Below are 21641 nucleotides of genomic sequence, written 5' to 3' on the forward strand. Positions count from 1 at the left end.
ATAATTCATAATTATTGAGATTTATTTAAACATTCCATATAAAAGCAATAATTAAAAATCCATTCATAATATTTACAAATAGCATTTACTTTTCAAAAATATTGAGATTTAAATTTTATTTTGAGATAAAAATATTTTTTGATAAAAGAAATATTAAAAATAAATCAAATTGATTTTGCTCTTTTAAAAATTCATAAATTATTTAGTTTTTTATTTTAAAAATAATACATTTCTTGATTCAATATAAATAAATTATGATTTTTAATTTATTAAATTATGTAAAGTATTTATTAAAAAATGCAAAATATAAATAAAACTGAAGCTTACAATATATAATATCGAGATAAATTATGTTTATTTATGCATAAATATTCTAATATTAAATTATTATGTGGCTTTAAATTTTGATAATCTTGATATTTATTTAGTAAATTAAATTTTTTAAATATTTTAATTTAATCAAACTTTTTTTTTATTATGATTTTTATACCTTTAATATAAGTGATTTAATATAATACATATGGAATTTTTAGCTTTTTATTTAAGCTTTCATTCAAATTAGGCTCAATTACTAGGAGTATTTAAATAAATATTTTCTACATAAGCTGTAAAAGATTGAGTTTTTAAAAATTCTTAAATAAAATCACAATCATCTTTAGATTTGCTATAGACTATGTTTTAGATTTATCTAACATCTCTTTAGTATTTCTAATTTGATGGAAGTGTCTGGATAAAGTATTTCTCTAAGCAAGATCTTATTATTTCTAAAAACAAGCTCATGGAATTATATTATTCATCTGTAACTTAATACAAAAGCTCATCTTCTTGATTTTAAGTTTAACTTTTTTGATTGTAGATAGAGTTTTTTCTTTTGAGTGAAGAGCTTAAAAATTTAAATCTGTTAGAACTACGAGGATTAATTAAATAGTAGTTTTCAATAATCTCTTTTTAGCGACTTATAAACTATGGAATATTCTTTTCTACTTAATTACTGCTTTCGTCTGTGCATATGATAACTTGACGATCAAGATCTACTATTAATTTATCTGATAAATCATTTCCGCTCTACTCTAATTCATCTTTGAAGGAACTATCTTTATTTATACCAATAATAAAAGGCACAGGAGCGTCAAGCATTCCAAGCATTTCAACTGGCAAATTAAATATAACAGGAAATACATATGTAAATGGTTTGTATATAGAATAGAACGTGAGAATTACGCTTGTAAGGAGTGATTTGTTTGAAGAAAAGAATATCATTTTTTTTTCAAGTGCAATAGCAGTGAATATGAAGAGGAAATCTTCAAGTGGTAGACATGACATCGCCAAACAAGCTCCCCACTCTGTTTCTATTTAAACAATTCTATTCTAAGCAGGTACCATGTAGTTTTTCAATGTGTATTCATTGTTATTTCTAAATTTAAACCTCAAATCTCCTTAATATTCTACAATTTGCTTTTAAGAATTTAGCAATGCCTTTCTTATATTTGCAAAGCTCTCTGATTGGAAAGTTTGAATCTCATTTTCAATATCAAGCTCAAGTATTTTAGTTAAAATATTTTTATTTCTTCTGCAAGTGCATTGTTATTTTTATTCGTTGCTTAACTTTCGATTGTTGTCTGAGTTTTAAGTGGAATTGCTATCTCTGAAAGAATTTTCTGAAATTCTTTCTCTAACAGGTGAAAGATCTGTTTTCGAATCTTTCTTTCCACTGTTTCTTTGGCTGTGAGGATTTTAACAATAAGAACATTTATTTTAATCTTACTGTTAATAATAATTAGCATATTAATTTGCTCTTTTTATTTTGATATTATTAGCTATTTCAGTGATAATGTCTAAAAAATGACTGATAAATGGATAATATGTCATAAAGCAATAGGTAATTGGAACTAAATAAACAGCATTTTATTCATCCTTGCCTGCTCCTGGTGTTGCTGGAACTGTTACAAAGTTCTCAGTGGTATGACAAATGAAGTAAAGTGATAGATTTGGATTTGCATTCAAAAGTACTGGGTTTAACTGAGATGTATCAGTAACTTAAGAGGTATCTCCTAACATTGAAAATACAAATGAATTCGGACTATTCTTTGAGAAATTATTTTTAAAAATTTGCAAATTGAGGATGTCATCAACTTTTCCTTCATGGATACTTTTCACCTCATGCTTTTGGAAATTCACATTAAAAGGATAGCAAAAATTTTTCAATGATTGTCTTTGATTTTAGCCACTGCTTGTTTTTCCTGGAAAGCAAACATAAATTTCTGGATTTACAGTATCTTCAGTTATTGAAGGATGATTTTATGCAATAGTTTCAAGTTCTGATAAAGAAGGCCCAATTATAAAAAAATCTTCAAAAAATAAATCCCCAACTTAGGTAGAATTCTAAGATTCACAAACAGGAGAGTTTTCAACAAGCTAATTGTTAAATTAGTTGCTAATCAGCAGGAACTAGTTTTGAATAATACTTGGTGCGTAATATTGAGAATTATGATTTTCGTCTTAAATTTACTGCATGACAAAACTTTCTTTTATATTATTTTTTCTTTCTATTAGAGGTGCTTACCTGGGTTTTTTAAGTAAATTATCACGTTTTAAAGCACTATCATTCTTTTGAGACTTTTATGCACTTTAATTTTACTTATTAAAATTTGATTTTATATAAGTTATTTTTTCAGCTGGTTCATGATGAATATTTTAATCTTCATAGCTATTTTCTTGGTTTTCATCTTGCGGAATAATCAAGTAATTGCTTGATTAAATAGATTTATATAAAAAGTCATTATTGCTTCTGTTATTTGCTGATTTGCCTGTTTTTGTGATCGTTTGCTACTAAGTAGAAAAAGTTAAGAATTATCCTGATTTTAAGTCCTGATCATTATTCTAAGGAGTGACCTCAATACTTGGTGTGGTATTTACTGAATTTATTTTAATCTAATATTATTCTTCAACATCAGCTTTTACCTCTTCTTCCTCTATGATACAGCTATTTATAAGCTCTTTTTCATCTATAAATAATTATTAATTAATATTGAAGTTCACTTGATTCTAGTTCTAAGAGTTATTTGAATAATTTTTCAGAATGGGTTTAGTTTCTTTTTATTTAACTTTCTCGAACTCCTATTTTAGAAAGTTATACTTCTAAGTGAGTATGTCCACTTATTTCTTTAAGGATTCCTCTGATTATAAAAGCTCATTTATCATTTCCTTTTATGTCTCTACTTAATCTTTGTATGATTATCCCAAATGCTTAATTGATTGCTAGTATAAATAATCTTAGTCTGCTCTCTCCTCTTGCATTTAAATAATAATTTGCCTTAATTTGTCAGACTTAAACTTTGAAAGCTACTCTAAGCTGTAATTTGCACTCATTTTTACTAATTCTGCCTTTCAAAATTATCAGAGAAATTAAAGTTTAATCAATGTATTTAGTATAGTAGAGATGATAGAATTCAAATTGATTTGGTTTGTTACTTTTTATTTTTGATATATTTATTATGTATCTCAAATCAAATTTTTTTTAATAATATTTTTATAGAAGAGTAAGAAAAATTTTCAAAGAAAAATAAGTGAAAAATTCATCTAATATCTCATTATTTATATTTTCCTTGATTGATAATGGATTAATTGCAAACATTAAATAATTTTATTTAAAAAAGTCGATGCAAAATCCAAATCAAAACTATATTTTTAAATATAATTTATAAGAGTAAATGAATAATCTCTCTTATAAATTAAACATTTCTTATTTTAAAAAGCTAGTTTTTTAAAAATTTATTCAGTTTATAACTTAAAAATAAACTTTTTCTATATTCAAATCAAGCTAAATCTAAATATTTCAAATCGAAACAATTTTCAACTTTGCTTACATTTTTTTCAATAAGCAAATGTTGTTTAAATTTTAAAGTATCACAAATAAAATTAAATTAGAATTATTTTAAATAATAAACAATACATACAGAGTGCTGCTAATTTCAGAAATAAATCATTTTTTGTATTTTATTTTTAATAGTTCAGTAAGATTTACAAACATTCAAAACAAAAATAGTATTTTTATTAAAGAAATATAAATAGTCATTGTAAGTTAAACTCTATTAACTTACTTAAATTTTTAAATATTTTAGAAATAAGAGATTGATTTCAAGAAAGGCATTTTAATTTCTTATTTTTAGCTTAAATTCAAGCTAATAAATATATCGAAGAAATGATCTAAAATATTTCTAATGGTATAATAGCTAAATAAATAAATAAGAAGTCAAATTTTTATATTAGAATCTTAAATATTTTTCACAAATTGAAGTTATAATGTTTTCTATTTCATAAATTAATATTTAATATAAACACGATATTTCTTTTACAATATTGAAATTTAAACTTTGTAACACATTTATTATGCAATGTAACACAATTTTTTTAAATAAAGATATTTAATAAATTAAATTTATGAAAGCACTTTTATAATAGTGCTTCATTAAATATTCAAATAAAATTTAAAATTATTAAAAATTATAGAAATTTCTAATTCAATATTAACTGATACATTTGTATTTAACAGAGTTAAATGTCTATTTGAAATTTATTCTTTTGATACGCGTTTAAATTTTATATTATAAAATTTTCTATTAAAAACTGACAATATTAAAAACTTATTTAAATTAATTAAAATTTAATCGATTTTTTGATATTAGCAAACAAACAAACTAGGCTTGGTTTATAATAAACACCAAAAAAACCAATAGGATTTTAAAATAATTTTTTCTAAAGAATGAATTTAGATTTAGTTTAGTTATTTAATTTTAAGGCATCAAGCGATTTATTGACAAAGCTAATGGAAAGCTATGACAATGAAATAAAAGAAGATGAAAAAACTCTAAAAGAGCTATCTGAAATAAAATAAAGATATGAAAAGAATGCTTCACCTGATTTGCTTATTCCTTATGACAAGATTTTAAGAGAAGCGGATGACTATAAATCTTTACTCATTTTGGCAGCTAATTGCAGTGAAATTTAAAAAGAAATAACCAATTATAATAAAAAATATAAAGAATTTTTCAATACTTACATTGAGATAAAGAGAATCAAAAAGTTATATGAATTCAACGAAGACACTTATAACTTAATCAATACTACTAAAAATCTTTGGGACCAAGTTAAAGCATTAGATTTATAGTTTTTAGAAACTGGCAAGAGTACATTTTAGGCATTTATGTACAATTAGCTTGAAACCCTTTTTAAAAATTTTGAAACTCCAAACAACAATGTTTTGAATTCTGTTTTAAAAATGATTAATCTGCCTTACAAAAGGTACTAAATTCTTTATTTGTTTGAATAAGAATATTTTTAGCAGTCAAGTAAAGATTGTAAATTTTTTTTATAGTTCAAATAAAAAGGGATAGGAAGATTAAGAGGAAATTTTAATTGATAAAGAATACTAGTAAATAGTCCCTTATTATATAAGGAAACTAGTTCAAATAGATCATGTTATGAATGGTATCATACCAGAGAAAATGTTTTTTACTCGTGTATTAAGTGAATCAATTATTGTTGCAATTAATTTTCACTTTTTAGGAGAAAAAGAAACCAATGAACCTTCAAAGCCAGAGTGGTTCTTTGATTACCTCTAAGACACTTTTCAAAATAATGTTTAGAGATATGCAAGCATTTTCAAAAAAGGAAAAAGAGAAGAATCTGTTTTGCTTTTTATGCAAAATTTGTTTTAAAAAATATGTTTGAATCCAATTATAATTCGTTTCAAGTAGGACAAAGAAACATTCTTGATGGATGATGACCTTTTGAGTCATTTTATCACCAAGCTTGAAACTCTTGAAAGTTATCTTGAAAAGTATTGCTAGAACTTTATAATTTAATAAGAAAACGCTCAATTAGCTGAATAAAGATTCCTTCCTTACATATTAGAAAAAGTTTTATTGACGAATGAAGAAAATATTTTAAATTTAATAATTAATAAAGAATTTAAAATATTTGATGAGAAAATTCTTTAGGTAAAATAAAAGCATCTAAAAATAATAAATAATATTTATTTCAATAATTTATTAGCCAATCCTGAAGGTAGACATGAGAGAGCTTCAGCCAAGATATGCAACAGAAAAAGTAAACTAAAATTATTTAATATAGAATTTAAAATGAATTTTATTCATTAATTAGAATTTTGAGATTTTTCCTATAGTTGAAGATTACACTTTACTATTTGCCAAAACAGTTAAAAAATATGGATTTATTAAAGATGCCACTTTAAAAGACAAAGTCAAATAAATACTTTAAGAATAATTCTTTAACAAATTTATGGAAAATTTGCATACCATTTTTGAATAAATCTTAGACAACAGTGATGATATTACTCTCCAGTTAAGTAAGAAAATTGATATTTATTTATTTTTATGATTTGTTCTAATTAAATAAATATAGATGAATACTTCAGAAAAGTTTATAATATTTTGCGTTAGTACTAAGAGAATAATCCTTTAGGTGGTAAGGAAAATGACTTGAAGGTATTAAAAAAATTTAAATAAGAATGTATAGAGTAAGTAGTATTTAAGTTTAGTGATCCTATTATAAAAAGCAGCTTAAGAGATGCTAAAAAGTTAATTAATTCAACTTACTTTAAATATTTTACTCACCCCAAAATTGTAGAAGAAACAGATGTAGATGTAAATGAGTTAAAAACATAAATATTTGATTCCCTAGTTAATCCACTAAAGTAATTATAGAAAAAAGTTAGCATAAAATCTTTTAAGTACATAATTAATAAATTATTGAAAGACTTCGAAGATTTTGTCTTTAATTAAATCTTCAAAAGCTATAATAAATTCTCTATATTTGGTATGGAATTTTTAATAGACAGTATATTTTTCGTCATACTTGACACAGTTTAAACTTCCATTGAGAATCTACCAAATGTAGACTTTGAGAAACCCAAAGAAAAGTAAATTAATCCCATTTATATTTTTATAATTTATATTCTTTTTTAGATTGACTGAAATAGAAAAGTGTGCCACTATGGATAAAAAAAAGTTAAATCTTATGCTTAGTGCAGAATAAGTCGAAGTTTTAAGTCTTCATTTCAAATTATTGAAGAAAGAAGAGATCCAAATATTAGAAAGAATTAATTTGATTAACGTCTGAGAAAAAAAATTATTAATTTTATTTAAATAATATTTAAATTATTCACTTTTGTTTGCTTTAAAATATTTTTCTCAAATCAAAATAGTATTTTCTAAAAGATATTATTTCATAATTTATTAATTGTTTTCAATATTTGAATCAATTATTAAATCAAAACAATATCAATAAAAAATTTTATAAAAATAACAAATATAAATTTACATTAAAATGAATTTAAACAAAAGTAAATTAATGAGTGAATAATATTCAATTGAAATACTTTACCACGATTACATAAGAGCCCTTACTAATTTATTAAAATTTTCTTTAAAAATATTATCGCCTTTTTTTCATTTTTTAGCTTTTCAATAATAAAATATTATGAATCTTACCTTGAAAATGATAATTTATAATATTTATATACTATACATTCTCATTAATTATTATCTACTTAATTAAGATCTAAAAACTCATTTTATAAAATTATTTTAATTAAGATTTGTAAACAAGGATAAGAATATTTTCAAAAATCTGAATTAATGAGAATATAAAGATAAAATATCATATTTATTATAAGTAATTTAACTAAGTTTAGAAAATTTAAAAAGTATTCTCTTATTATAATTTAATTTATAATTATAAAAATTGTCATAGAATAATAGTATTAATATATTGGTAATTAATTATATTGCTTTTATTTGTTAATTTTTTGATAACCTTATTTATTTTATGAAAAATTATTATCAAGTTTTGCTTTCTTTCTTGATATCTATATTTTAATTTAATTTATCTAAATATTTTCATTCTATTTAGTCTTAAAAAATATATTGTTTGATTTAAGTAAATTACTAATGAATCACGATAGAAAGTATGCTTTGATAATAATTGATCTTTAGAATGATTTTTTAGAGGATAACCATTTCTCTGATTTAAGGGGTGGAGATTTGAAATTCAACAGGTCAATTCTTCCAAGAATAGATTAAATGTGCTAAGTATTTAGAAAAAATTAATTTCCAATTATATGGATACATTCTATTTATGGTGAAGTAGAAGAGTTAAAATTATCACCTCTTTTCTTCAATCCCACAGAAGACAGGATTTAAAGAGTACCATTAAATAACCATCTCTTAAGCGGAAGTCATAACTAAGGTTAACCTACTTGCTGTAAAAGAGATACAACTGGCATATAATTTTACAAAGAAGTTGTTAAAATGTAGGATTAAGAGTATGATAGGATTATTTAAAAATAGTATTATTCAGCTTTTAGAAAAACAGCTCTACTAGATTATTTAAAAGAAAAAAATATCTAACAAGTTGTTGTCTGTGGAATAGCAACCAATTATTGTTGTAGAGCTACAAGTGTTGACGCTTTTCATTTAGGTTTCGATGTAACTATGCTTTCAGATTGCTTAGCTGCATCAACTTAAGAAAGACATAACACAGCTTTGAATGAGCTTAAAAATACAGATTTATAAATAATTGATTCAAGTTAATTTCTACTTATTTTAGATTAAAAAAATAAATGAATTTATTTAATATCTAAAATGATTATTTATCATTTTAATTTAAAATTTTAAAAAGAAATATTTTAAATAATATTTTCTATTTTAGTTTTTGAAACATTTATTTAATGATAAAACAAATAAATATTTATTAAGTCCAGTTATTCATTTTTTTAAATATTTTAAAATATTTTTAATAATTTCTACTTTTTTATCTAATTGATTTATGGATTTTTTACTAATAAAATAAGTTCATTAATAATATTTATTATTTATTTTTAAATTATAAAGTTATCAATGTGAAAAATGTTTAAATTTATTTGTTTAATCTTTAAATATTTATAAAAGTAAAATATTATTTACTTACTGTTTGTTTTCTAAGATTTTATAATCAGTTTGATAGTAAAAAATATTCAATTTTTAATTTGTATTAAATAGAAATTCAATGCCTTTTCTTCTAAAATTGTTAAATATAAATAATAATTTATATATTTCTTTTCATTATATGGAGGGATATTTGCCATCTCAAAAATCTAATTAAATTTTTATTGGGATTTATTTAAAACTATCTCTTTTTAATATTATATAAATAATTTTAATCAATATAGTAAGTTTTATGAATTTTTTTTTAATTTTAGGATATATGAATTATTATTTTAGGTTCTTTTTAGGTTTATTCTTAATTATTTCTGATTTACTTTTTTGTGTTATTATTTTAATTTAGATATTTTAAAAATATTTTTATTTTACTAAATAGTTTGAATATTCCATTATACAGGTATTGTTTTAGTCAAAATATTATTAATAATTTAAAAATTTTTTTCTTCATATATGAAGTACTGCAAGATTAAGAATTTTTTTATCCGGTAAATTAATTAAATATTTGCTTAGTTTTGTATTTTTTCTTAAAAACAAAATCTGATTTATTTATTATCTATCAAAATGAAAAGAAAGAGTAATGTGGTAGAAATAACAAAAAATGAATGAATTAAGATAAATAAATATTTTCATGTAAAATAAAAAGATTTATTAGAATGTAATAAAAAATTTTAATTGATTGAAAAGTAATAAATTAGTTAATGAATGAATAAGAGAAATAAAAAATAAAGATTTGGAGGATATTAAATAATTAAAAAAAAGGATATCTACCTTATTTAATTAGCGGAAAAATGGAAAGAAAACACGTATTTGATAATATTGATTTGAATTGGTAAATAGCTACAATGAAATGTTTATTTTGTTTTTTGCTTGATAAATTCATTGAAGAAAAAGAATGAATGAATGATTGACTGAAATAAAGATAGAAAGAATATATACTTGCTTGCTTTTTTGTTAGTATTTATGAATGTATCTTTTTTGCTTCAATAAAATAGAGATTGATATTTATTAATTAACAAATCAATATATTAAAATAGCATATCTGATATCTTAATTGTTTGAATAAAGAAAAATTAAATATTAATTTCCAAGCATAAAATAAAATAGGAAACAAACACAAACAAACAAACAAATTAATTAATTACTCATCAGCAACTTAAGCAGCGATGAATACAATTAAGGCATATTCATATTTATTCCTTCTAATTTGCTTCCTCACATTCACATAGGCATAAATTTCTTAGGAATATATCAAATAAAGCGAGGTTTTTGTAAGAAATTCTATTGAGAATGGTCTTTTGAACTTTGAAAACTTATACAAAGAAGGATTTAATTATAAAGCACTAGCTGACTTAAACGTAATTTAAAGCGCAAATGCTTGCTCGTTTTTGCAAAAGTAAGGAGATATCCAAAAGCTTCTCACTGATTCTAAATCTATATATTACTTCTTGAAGCTTAAGTAAATGATTCCTAAATGCAACATAGAATACTCAACAGTAATTCATTACTTAAAATGATAAGTTTAATCAGATTTATTTCTAAATTTTATTTTGATTCACAATAATTCTGATGCTCAGCAATATTTTTTTACATATTTTAATAGGCTGCTATCAAGGAAGTCTTACAAAATGAAAGCAGCAGTGTTGATACTCCAGAATAAGTTTACTACACAACAGCTTTGGCATTTGAATTAAATATGGAAAAGATCTACTCTTAAACATGCGGTTTATATATGATATACCTCCAATAAGATGGTACTTCTAGAGTCAGATCATAGGATTAAGTAATTGAATTTATTCTTTCATGAGTTTAAAAGAAATAAATATTTTAGCTTTTTGAGTTAGTAAAAATTAATAATATTTAATAAAAGGAAAATAGAAATAATATTGCAACTGGATATATTTTGGATACCTTGCAACTTTGCTTGTTGTAATAATAGTAAGGTAATTAAAATCAAATCAAAAAATCCTTTAACGAAACTGAGGTTCTCAAGTTTATTGATATTCCTTTAGAAAGTATCTTAGTTAATTCAGTTTAGGTAGAGAATAGATAAATATGTATTTTGGAGAGCACTTTAACTTTGGAAGTTACAGCAAAAATTTATAAATTTTTCACAACTGTTACAGCTATTTAGAATCTTTAATCTTATAAAACATTCCAAAGCAAATTCAAAAATGGAATTCTCAGCTTCTTAAAGGAAAATGCTAATTCTCAAATTCTCAACCCTAGTGAAAAGTTTGAGCTCGTCAATATTTATTTGGTAAATTTAATTTTTTAAAGCTAATTTATAATGAACTAAACATTTTTTCTTTAAAAAGAATGCTAAAGATTCAGATGTTGTCACTGTTAAAAAAGCCCTTTATGATTTAAAGACAAAATAATCCTCTATTTTAGTTCATTACGAAAATATTCTTGGTGAAAAAACCCAAAAAACTCAACCTCTCAAGGCTGCTCTTTACAGACGTGAAAAATTAGTCCAAGCTGATATTTTATCTACAAATAGCACAAATGAATAATGGCCACTTGAATTTAAGATTAACAATTCATTAATTACTGAACCTGGTTTCCATTATTTGAAAATTTATAATAACTAAGAAGAAATACTATCAGAAAAGGTGCTCTTTACTACCACTTTAACAGTTAAAAACATAGAATTTGAAGTTGCTTAAGGAAAGGGAAAAATACCTAAGAAATACACCCACTCTTACAATCTTAAGACTAAAAAGGTTGAAAAAGTTCAGGCAAACCAAAACTCTTTTGTTTATGTTCAATTCGCTTTTTCTTTTGCAAATGAAAAATATTAATTCTCTCCCTCTCAAGTCGCTATTCGTTTGAGACACCCTACTTTTAAAGGTGTTACCCATCTTGTTAATGCAGAATATGATGAAATTTCCAATTCTTATCTTGCAATCGTAGACTTTGGCGATCCTTTAATTATTTTACCTTACTCAGCCACTTATGAAGCTGAATTAATCATTGCTGACCAAAGACTTACTTAATAAATTGTTCATAATTTTGTAACCCTTGAAACCACTTTCAAAACTAACCGTAATGACAAAAACCCACCTAATGATGCAGATTACATACTCCCTAAGCCAATTTCATATGTAATTAATGACGAAATCAAGACTCCTCCTATCCTTTTCATTTATGCTGTTGTCTTTATGATGGCTTGCTGTTTCATTTTCTTCTTTGTTATGCTAAATAAGATAGACTTGAATTGGGATAAATACAACAATTTATCTGGATTATAAAAAATCTATGTTCAAATCTTTATACTTTCAATATTAATAGCTTTCTCCTTACTTCTACTTTTCTGGGTATAGATTAACCTCATGGAAACAGTTACTTATATTTGTGCAGGAATCATCCCATTCTTAATAATTGGTAACTTAGCACTTAACAGTTTAACTGGAAGTAAAAAGTAAAACTGATCAATTAGTATTTCAGATTTCATAATATCAAATAAAATTAATTGATTCTGTAAAAAAACTATATTTTTTATGATTTTGTATCTTTGTATGTTTCATTTACTCATAATAAATACTCTATTTTAAAACTATGATAAAAATAAAAATTTTAATAATAAAGCATATTTGTTCTTCAGACATTTATTTTTTAATATTTTTTATCTATTTATTTTAGTTAGTTTAATCGAACTGAGTATAAAAAAATATATGTTTAAATCTTCCATTTTAAAAATTTACTGATAAAATTTGATCCATACCAAATTTAATAATATCTTTTCATGAGATATTTAATTCTTTGAACTTTCACTATGTATTTTACTAAGAGTCAAATTTTTCCTTTTTACGTTTTTCGAATTCATTTTTTAATTAAAAAATTGAAATGAATAACGCAGACCTCTATGAATAGAATTTATATAGAGCATAATCTAAAGAAATTAATTAAAAAATTAGAAAAATTACCAAATTTGTTGAAAGAAAAAAAAATTTATAGCACATCTAATTTAAAAGAAATAGGTTTGAAAGTTAAAAAAATCTAGTATATAAAATGGATAAGGAAAAGTCATATGATCTATTATATAAATTTATAATTATTGGCAATACAAGCACTGGCAAAACATGCACTTTACACAATTTTCTTGAGGGAAAATGTAATATTATATTTTTTTAATATATTGCATAAAGTATGACAGTTTAATTCTTACAAATATCATGCTTTGTGAGATTAAAAATACAAAATTTATTTTAAATCAATGATAACTAAATTATTCTTATATTAAAATAGTTAAAAAAAACTCTTCTTACACAATTGGCGTTGAGTTTGGCTCAAAAGTAGTGACTGCAAAAAATAAAAACATTAAATTATAAATTTGGGATACAGCTGGTTAAGAGAGATTTAAATCAGTAGCAAGAACTTATTATAGAGGAGGATTAGGTGCTATAATCGTTTATGACATTACAGAGTAGATATTTTATTTTTAGATATTTTTGTTTAAACTAAAATTAATTTTAGTGTAGAATCATTTCACTCTGTAAAATAATGGATAGCAGATGCAAGAGAATTAGCTAGAAGTGACATTTGTATAGCAGTTTGTGGAAATAAATGCGATTTGAAAGAAGAAAGACAAGTTTCTTAACAAGATGCTGAAAACTTCTGTAAAGAAAATAATGTGATGTTTTTTGAAATATCTGCCTTAACTGGTGAAAATGTTGAGAATGCCTTTTTAGAAGTCACTAAAGTTATCACTGAAATGGTTGAAAAAGGTAAAAAATTAACTTAATTTGAATAAATCATAAAAATTGATAATTTTTTTTACAAAAAGGTTAAATTAGTATGTCTGATTTAAAGCCAAGAATTACTGCAGGTTTAGGAGAACACACTAGAAAGCCAGACTTATAAGAATAAAATTAAAATATGTGTTCTTGCTGACTTTAATTTTTAAATTATATTTAGTTAAATCTAATCAATCGATCAATCAACTATGAATATAAAATAATAATAACTTTTTTTGATGAAATATATTTAAAAATGAATGAAATAACTAAAAAAATAAATAAACAAGCATTATTAGTATAAGAATTAAGCTAAAATAAATTAAGTAAATAAACAATAAATAAATAAAATATTTTCCTATCAAATCTAATTATATCTTTAAACATACATACATACATCCATCCATCCATATTTGTTAATATTTCTGTTTAATCTTAATCAATCAGTTTCTCAAGAAAATTTATTAACAAATTAACAATCTTTTATAATTTAATTAAATAATTAACCTTAATATCTTGAAAAGAAATAAACTTATTAATTAATTTGTTATTATTTCTTCATATTATAAGCCAAATTAATTAATCAAATATTTAACTTAATAGTTTATTAGAATTTTGAATTTGATTTGATTTTAGATTTTATGACAGAAATTATAGTTCAATAACTTTAGAATAAATAAATTCATAAATTTTAATTAAACTTTCAGGAATTTAAAATAATGTGAATTTTACTTTTTTAAATGTTTTCATATGAATTGATGATAAAATATTAAAATTTTAAATTTATAATACTTAGAAAACATAAAAATATATATAAAAAGTTAAGCTTATATAAATTATTGCTTTTTTTGATTAGTATTTTCAATAATAGAAAACACATAAAACAATCAGGCTAAAGGTAAATGCAAGCCATGAACCAAATGTACTTGAAACACAATACAATCCATCTGCTGAAGCCAAAGGAGTTTAGGTGTTGCAAAGAGAACAGTCAAGATTAGTCCATTTAATAGTTCTAGCACTACCACAAGTAGCTTATGTTGGTACACATGAAGTACCGTTATTATTTGCCCAAAAATTATTGTTATTGTATTGAATTGCACAAGCAGCACAAATAAAATCGGTAAAATTGAATGATACTTAGCAATTAATTGATCTACTTGAAACACATTTTGAACCATCAAGGCTTGCAAATGGAGCGTATGGAGAGCATAGTGCACAGTCTGAATCACTCCAAGAATTAGGTACTCTATTTATGCCACATGTTGCTGAAGAAGCAACACATGAGTTACCAAGAATATTTACATACACTCTGTTATTAACAATAGTGACATTCTAGTTGCTAGTTGAGTTTGTGCTATTATTATTTTATGGAATAGTACTGTTGTTGTTACTGTCGGTATTATTAGAGTTACTATTCGTGTTATTAGATACCGTAGCATTTTAATTACTCAACTAAGCGCATTCAAAGCATATAGAATCCGTTAAATTGAAATTCGCTGTACAATTACTTGGTGAAAAAGAGAAGCAATAGTCACCTCCACTTGATGCTAGAGGCTTGTCAGGAGAGCAAAGGGAGCAATCTCCGTCATTCCAATTAATAATTCTATTACTACCACATGTTGCATTAGAGGCAACGCAAGCTGTTCCATTTGCATTCGCAAATATTTTTAGGTTTACACTTGTATTATTAGTACTGTTGGCATTATTGGTTTAATTGCCATTATTAGCATTAGTACTGTTGTCTGTACTGTTGCTAATTTGAATGTATTAAGCACATGCATAGCAAATTGAATCAGTTAATCCTTAAGTAGAATTACAATTTTTATTCTAAACACCAATACAAGAGACTCCTGCACTTGAAGAAATGGGAGTCAAAGGATTGCATAGTGCGCAATCTGAGTCTGTCCAAGAATTTAGAGCTCTGTCACTACCACATGTAGCAGAAGAAGCAACACAAGCAGTACCATTTAGATTGGCATACAGCTTCAAGTTCATACTTGTACTATTGTTATTATTAGAATTTGTGCTATTTCCATTATCAGTACTATTGTTAGAATTAGTGCTATTGTTATTGTTAGTACTATTGTTGTTGTTCTGTTAAGCACATAGTGAGCAAATAGAATCTGTTAAACCAGAAGTTGCATTACAAAGGTTCTACTGACCAATTATACATGAAGATTTGTCACCAGAAGCTAAAGGAGTTAAAGGATTACAAAGGGCACAATCTGCATCAGTCCAAGAATTTAGAGCTCTGCCACTGCCACATGTTGCAGAAGAAGCTACACAAGCTGTACCATTTAGATTAGCATACAGATTCAAGTTCATACTTGTACTATTGTTATTATTAGAATTTGTGCTATTTCCATTATCAGTACTATTGTTAGAATTAGTGCTATTGTTATTGTTAGTACTATTGTTGTTGTTTTGTTAAGCGCATAGTGAGCAAATAGAATCTGTTAAACCAGAAGTTGCATTACAAAGGTTCTACTGACCAATTATACATGAAGATTTGTCACCAGAAGCTAAAGGAGTTAAAGGATTACAAAGGGCACAATCTGCATCAGTCCAAGAATTTAGGGCTCTGCCACTGCCACATGTTGCAGAAGAAGCTACACAAGCTGTACCATTTAGATTAGCATACAGATTCAAGTTCATACTTGTACTATTGTTATTATTAGAATTTGTGCTATTTCCATTATCAGTACTATTGTTAGAATTAGTGCTATTGTTATTGTTAGTACTATTGTTGTTGTTTTGTTAAGCGCATAGTGAGCAAATAGAATCTGTTAAACCAGAAGTTGCATTACAAAGGTTCTACTGACCAATTATACATGAAGATTTGTCACCAGAAGCAAAAGGAGTTAATGGATTACATAGAACACAATCTGCATCAGTCCATGTATTATTAGCTCTGTTACTTCCACACGAAGCTGAAGATGCAACACATGCAGTTCCATTTTAATTAGCAAACACAGGTTCGTTAGAATTTGTGCTATTATTAGCATTCGTACTGTTGTTATTAGAATTGGTGCTATTAAACTATTAGTAACAAGAGGCACAAATAGCATCTGTTAATCCTGAAGTTGCATTACAATTGTTCTATTAGGTGATTACAATACACGTAGAATTATCAATGGAAGCGACTGGAGTTGAAGGATTGCAAAGGGCACAATCTGCATCATTCCATGTATTAGGAGCTCTGCTACTTCCACATGAAGCTGAAGATGCAACACATACTGTTCCGTTATAATTAGCAAACAAAATTTAAGTAGAATTGGTGCTATTGTTATTATTAGCATTCGTACTGTTGTTATTAGAATTAGTGCTATTATTGTTATTTTGTTATGAGCATGAGGCACAAATATCATCTGTTAATCCTGAAGTTGCATTACAATTATTCTGTTAAGAGCTTAAAACACAAGAAGATTTATCGCTGGAAGCAACAGGAGCCAAAGGATTGCAAAGAGCACAATCTGCGTCAGTCCATGTATTAGGAGCTCTGCTACTTCCGCATGAGTCAGATGATGCAACACATGCAGTTCCATTATTATTGGCAAATAAAAGCTAATTTGAATTAGTACTATTACCTCCACTTGGATTTGTGCTATTTGTGCTGTTATTATTATTTTATTAGGCACAGGAGGCACATATAGCATCTGTTAATCCAGAGGTAGCATTGCAATTATTTGATGAGGAGTTTGCTTAGCAAGAAGATTTATCACTAGAAGCAAAAGGAGCTAAAGGATTACAAAGAGCACAATCAGCATCTGTCCAAGTGTTAGGCATTCTATTGCTTCCACAAGAAGCCGAAGAAGAAACGCATTAATTACCTGCTAAATTAGCAAATTAGTTATTTATTTATCCACATGATTAACAGAATAAATCAGTTAAACCTTATAATGTAGAATTATAGCAACTGCAGTCAGATATAATGCAAGAAGACGTAGAATTACCAGCACCAGCTGTAGAATTGTTATCTGAATATGCTGCCCATTAGCAACCAGCTCCACTTGGTAAACTTCCACAGTTTGAATCATCACATGGATTAGATGGCTATAAGCATTGGACTGGATTGCCAGGACTTGCAGAAATAGCAACGATGGCAAAAGTCTAAATTAAATAGAGAGCGCTTATTTTAAATTTCATAAGTTTTGATTTGATTTGAAGTAAGGTTTTATCCAAAGTTTTTAATTTAATTAATTTATATAAACCTCAATGAATATAAATAGACATATAAAATCCAGTTGATTCGATAAAGATTATATGTTGACAGATTCTATAGTAATTGGCATTCTTATTGTAAATATAATTAAAAAGTAATTGATAGCTTTTGTAAAAAACTATTTGGGAATAAACAAACAAATTCTAAAAATAAAGTGTAAGCCTTATTCATCTAGGAGGATTAATCTAGTAAATACTACTTCAAATTTTAATAAAAATTTCAAATATTGCTATTTTAGTTTAGAATGTATATTGTGATGTAGAGTTTTAATGCATTCCCTAGAAACATTATAAAAGCAGAAAATACGATGAATTCTAACAACAAAAAAATTTTATTATTTTTATAATAAATCTATAACTATTTAAAAATCTGTTTACCTTCAAAAGAATCATTGTCTAATAAATATATAAAATATCTGTTTATAAAACCTTATAAAAATGTTCTTAATTTCTAACTTTTAATTTTAAAGATTTTTTTTTAAACTGCAAAGATTATAAGTTAGAACTAAAATGTTTAAGAAACTCATATGATTGATTACAGTTATAATAAAATAAGAATCGTATTAATTATATGGAGTGTCAGCTTGAATCAGAATTGATTATAATTTAAATTTTATAATATATGAATTAATTTAACATAAAAAATAACTTCAACATAAAAATTATTTTTTTCTTATATTAAATTTCATTTAATCTAACAGAAAAAATATGTAAATACATTATTTTCATCAAAAATTATTTCAAAATCTAAAAAATTCTATTAAAAAGATATCTTTTGAAAAAATTAATGATTGTCTGACTGACTGAATAATTATAAAATCAACAAATCTTAACAAATCTATTATATGGATAATTTAAATTGTCTACTTTGTTTTTACTATGTTTATAGTAATTGCTTAGATAATTTTCGATACCAGATTCAATAAAAATGGCTTAGGAAATAAATTTAATTCTGCATTCTCTCATAGTATTTACAATTTTACTAAAAAAATCAGAATATCTCACTAAATAGTAAAATTTATCTAGGAATAAGAAAATGTTTATAATTTATTTTATTATAAATAGAATGAAACAAAATTATATTAATTTATATTATAAATATTATTTGAATTAATTAAATAATGTATAAAATATAGAAAATAATTTAACAAGTTAATTTTTAGAACAGCATAATACTTTTCTAAATAAAATATTTACTTCTGTTATTTATTAGCTTGTCTGCGTCAAAATATTTTGATTATAAGATTAATCTACATCATCTTCAAAATTTAAAATTAAACAATATTAGATATATATATTTATATATCATTTAATTTGTAATATAATAGAAAAATTAATTAAATTTTAAATTTGAAAATGAAAATTTAAATAAATTTAAATTATTATTTTATGTTAGTGAATATTTTTGGTTGTCACAATCATTTTAATTCTCTGTTAATAATTGATTTAAAATATATAATAAAGTCCTCTGTTTAATTTTCTGAACTTAAATAACAATAAACTAATCACTTAAATGAATAATTATGAAAAATTCACAATACATTAAAGGATATTAAAGAAAATATTTATTAATTAACATTTAAGAGAGTCTTTTATTATATTTTTATCAAACACTATTTGATAAATTGTTTTTCTATTGATCGTCAAATATTTCAATTTTTAATGTTGTATGAGGCAATTTTAAATTAATTCTAGAATTAATCACATTTTTTACTTACTTTTAATCAAAAAAATATGTAAATCAAAAACATTCCTCATCATCAACAAAATTTAAAATAGCAATTTACACAAGCAATTTTTTTGAATTTTTAATATTCAACTTCCTTAAACAAAAATGCGAATAGAAATATTAAACAAATTAATCGTTAAAATTAATCCCAAATACTTTTAAAAATGAAATGATTTTAACTATTTTTAGCCTTAGATTATTATTTAAAGACTTAAAAATAATATAAATGTTATAAATATAATTTACAATTAAAACTTTAAAGTTGTAATTATTTTTGTTGTTATTATGCAAGTATAAAATATCTTTGAGAACTTAAATAATCAGTAATATATACTGATTAATTGTAATAGCAAGTAAGTCTTTAATATTTTTAGAAATATTTTCAAAATAATTGATAATATTTTAAATATTTAAATAAAAATATAAATTCACTTTGATAGATAATTAATTAACAAATGTAAAAAAACAAATTCAATTGATATTAAATTATTTTTTTTTTATGTTTAATATAATAATATATTTACTCTCAAATTTAAATTTAAAAGAACATACTAAAACTAGTTAATATATACAATATCATTATAATAAAATGTAAATAATAAATTTAATAATTTTTATTTGCTTCAAGATGAGTTAAATTTATTTTAGAATCTTTTTAGCATTACTTGTAAAACACATAGTTTAAAATTCTAAATTTTTAATTCCAAAATTAAATAAACAAAGTTTTTATTTTCAAAAAAAGTTAATTTTTACATTTTTATTATTTTTGAAAACAGATATTTTATTTTTTATAGAATAATGAAAGGCAAATCAAATCAAAAATATTGCTGTTGAAATAATATTCAAATTTGGATTGTTTTTTTAAATAAAGAAAAAATTAATTTAAAATCTACTTCCAAAATATTATGAAATTACGTATAGTTAAAAGAAAGATTATTGAATAAATAATAAAAAAAAAGATTAGGAAAATCAGTTTAAAATAAAATATTGTGGTATACATATATTAGAGAATACAGCTCAAAATAGAAAAAAAAAATCAAATTTATAATAATATCATTTAGTTTCATTCAATATTAAATATTAATCAATACTTTAATGTTTAAATTTTGAAATTACTGTCATTGCCATCATCAAAATAAATGGATTTTAAAATATTTCATCTCATAAATAAGTAAAAAAAATTTAAGATTTTTTAATTTTATAATTTATAAGCCAATTTTTTTAGAAAATATATTGATTTTATTCAAGTTTTCTCAAACTTGACACTTCTAATAAAAATATAATAACACCATTACTATATATTTTTGATCTACATTATCTTAGGTACTTCAGGAGCTTTAAAAAGATAAATGTTTTTTTGAAAATATTACTTTATAATTTATAATAACTAGAATTTCTATGGTATATTATATAAATCTAAAAAACTATTTAAAATTTAAATTAAAAACAATATTAATAATAGTATTAAAATATAGTTTTTAAATTACCTAATTTTTTCTCAAGTTTATATTTAAAAATTAATAAAAATCACTTTTTTGAAAAAAAAAAATTTTTTATTTTGAATTAATTGAAAAATCAAAACACAAATATAAAAAGATAATTAATATAAATATTTACTAAGCTAAAATATTTTTTTTACAAAAAAATTGAATTTTAGGCTTAAAAATTTAAATAGATAATAATCTTAATTATAAAATTAAAAGAAATAAAAATATTTTAATGGGGTTGGGGTTGGGGTTGGGGTTGGGGTTGGGGTTGGGGTTGGGGTTGGGGTTGGGGTTGGGGTTGGGGTTGGGGTTGGGGTTGGGGTTGGGGTTGGGGTTGGGGTTGGGGTTGGGGTTGGGGTTGGGGTTGGGGTTGGGGTTGGGGTTGGGGTTGGGGTTGGGGTTGGGGTTGGGGTTGGGGTTGGGGTTGGGGTTGGGGTTGGGGTTGGGGTTGGGGTTGGGGTTGGGG

The 21641-nt window shown here is 24.0% G+C and overlaps 6 protein-coding genes across 6 annotated transcripts; 4 read left to right on the top strand and 2 right to left on the bottom strand. All coding sequences in view use genetic code 6, as the record gives it.

Moving 5' to 3' along the window:
* Positions 1-564: 564 nt before the first annotated feature.
* TTHERM_01097930 (DENN domain protein) lies at positions 565-3369 on the bottom strand (the record flags this gene model as incomplete). The annotated part of the gene is made up of 1 exon (XM_001010928.1): positions 565-3369. One exon carries the CDS (start codon positions 3367-3369, stop codon positions 565-567), a length of 2805 nt encoding a protein of 934 aa, XP_001010928.1.
* Positions 3370-4635: 1266 nt separating this feature from the next.
* On the top strand, positions 4636-7258 carry TTHERM_01097940 (RINT-1/TIP-1 family protein). Its single transcript, XM_001010929.2, has 6 exons — positions 4636-5301; positions 5375-5999; positions 6055-6108; positions 6163-6367; positions 6424-6940; positions 6987-7258. The coding sequence occupies exons 1-6, from the start codon at positions 4763-4765 to the stop codon at positions 7138-7140; spliced, it is 2094 nt and encodes a 697-aa protein (XP_001010929.2). The 5' UTR covers positions 4636-4762; the 3' UTR covers positions 7141-7258.
* A 712-nt stretch (positions 7259-7970) lies between these two features.
* Positions 7971-8645, top strand: TTHERM_001097949 (isochorismatase hydrolase; the record flags this gene model as incomplete). Its single annotated transcript, XM_012796301.1, has 1 exon — positions 7971-8645. One exon carries the CDS (start codon positions 7971-7973, stop codon positions 8643-8645), a length of 675 nt encoding a protein of 224 aa, XP_012651755.1.
* Positions 8646-10165: 1520 nt separating this feature from the next.
* TTHERM_01097950 (oligosaccharyltransferase subunit ribophorin II) lies at positions 10166-12433 on the top strand (the record flags this gene model as incomplete). Its single annotated transcript, XM_001010930.2, has 4 exons — positions 10166-10495; positions 10603-10782; positions 10870-11259; positions 11318-12433. 4 exons carry the CDS (start codon positions 10166-10168, stop codon positions 12431-12433), a joined length of 2016 nt encoding a protein of 671 aa, XP_001010930.2.
* A 580-nt stretch (positions 12434-13013) lies between these two features.
* Positions 13014-13895, top strand: TTHERM_01097960 (Rab-family small GTPase; the record flags this gene model as incomplete). The annotated part of the gene is made up of 4 exons (XM_001010931.1): positions 13014-13116; positions 13251-13428; positions 13479-13729; positions 13789-13895. 4 exons carry the CDS (start codon positions 13014-13016, stop codon positions 13893-13895), a joined length of 639 nt encoding a protein of 212 aa, XP_001010931.1.
* A 704-nt stretch (positions 13896-14599) lies between these two features.
* TTHERM_01097970 (cell surface immobilization antigen) lies at positions 14600-17884 on the bottom strand (the record flags this gene model as incomplete). Its single annotated transcript, XM_001010932.1, has 1 exon — positions 14600-17884. The coding sequence occupies one exon, from the start codon at positions 17882-17884 to the stop codon at positions 14600-14602; it is 3285 nt and encodes a 1094-aa protein (XP_001010932.1).
* Positions 17885-21641: the final 3757 nt, after the last annotated feature.

The sequence above is a fragment of the Tetrahymena thermophila genome, assembly GCF_000189635.1.
Source record: "Tetrahymena thermophila SB210 genomic scaffold scf_8254749, whole genome shotgun sequence".
NCBI classification, from domain to species: domain Eukaryota; phylum Ciliophora; class Oligohymenophorea; order Hymenostomatida; family Tetrahymenidae; genus Tetrahymena; species Tetrahymena thermophila.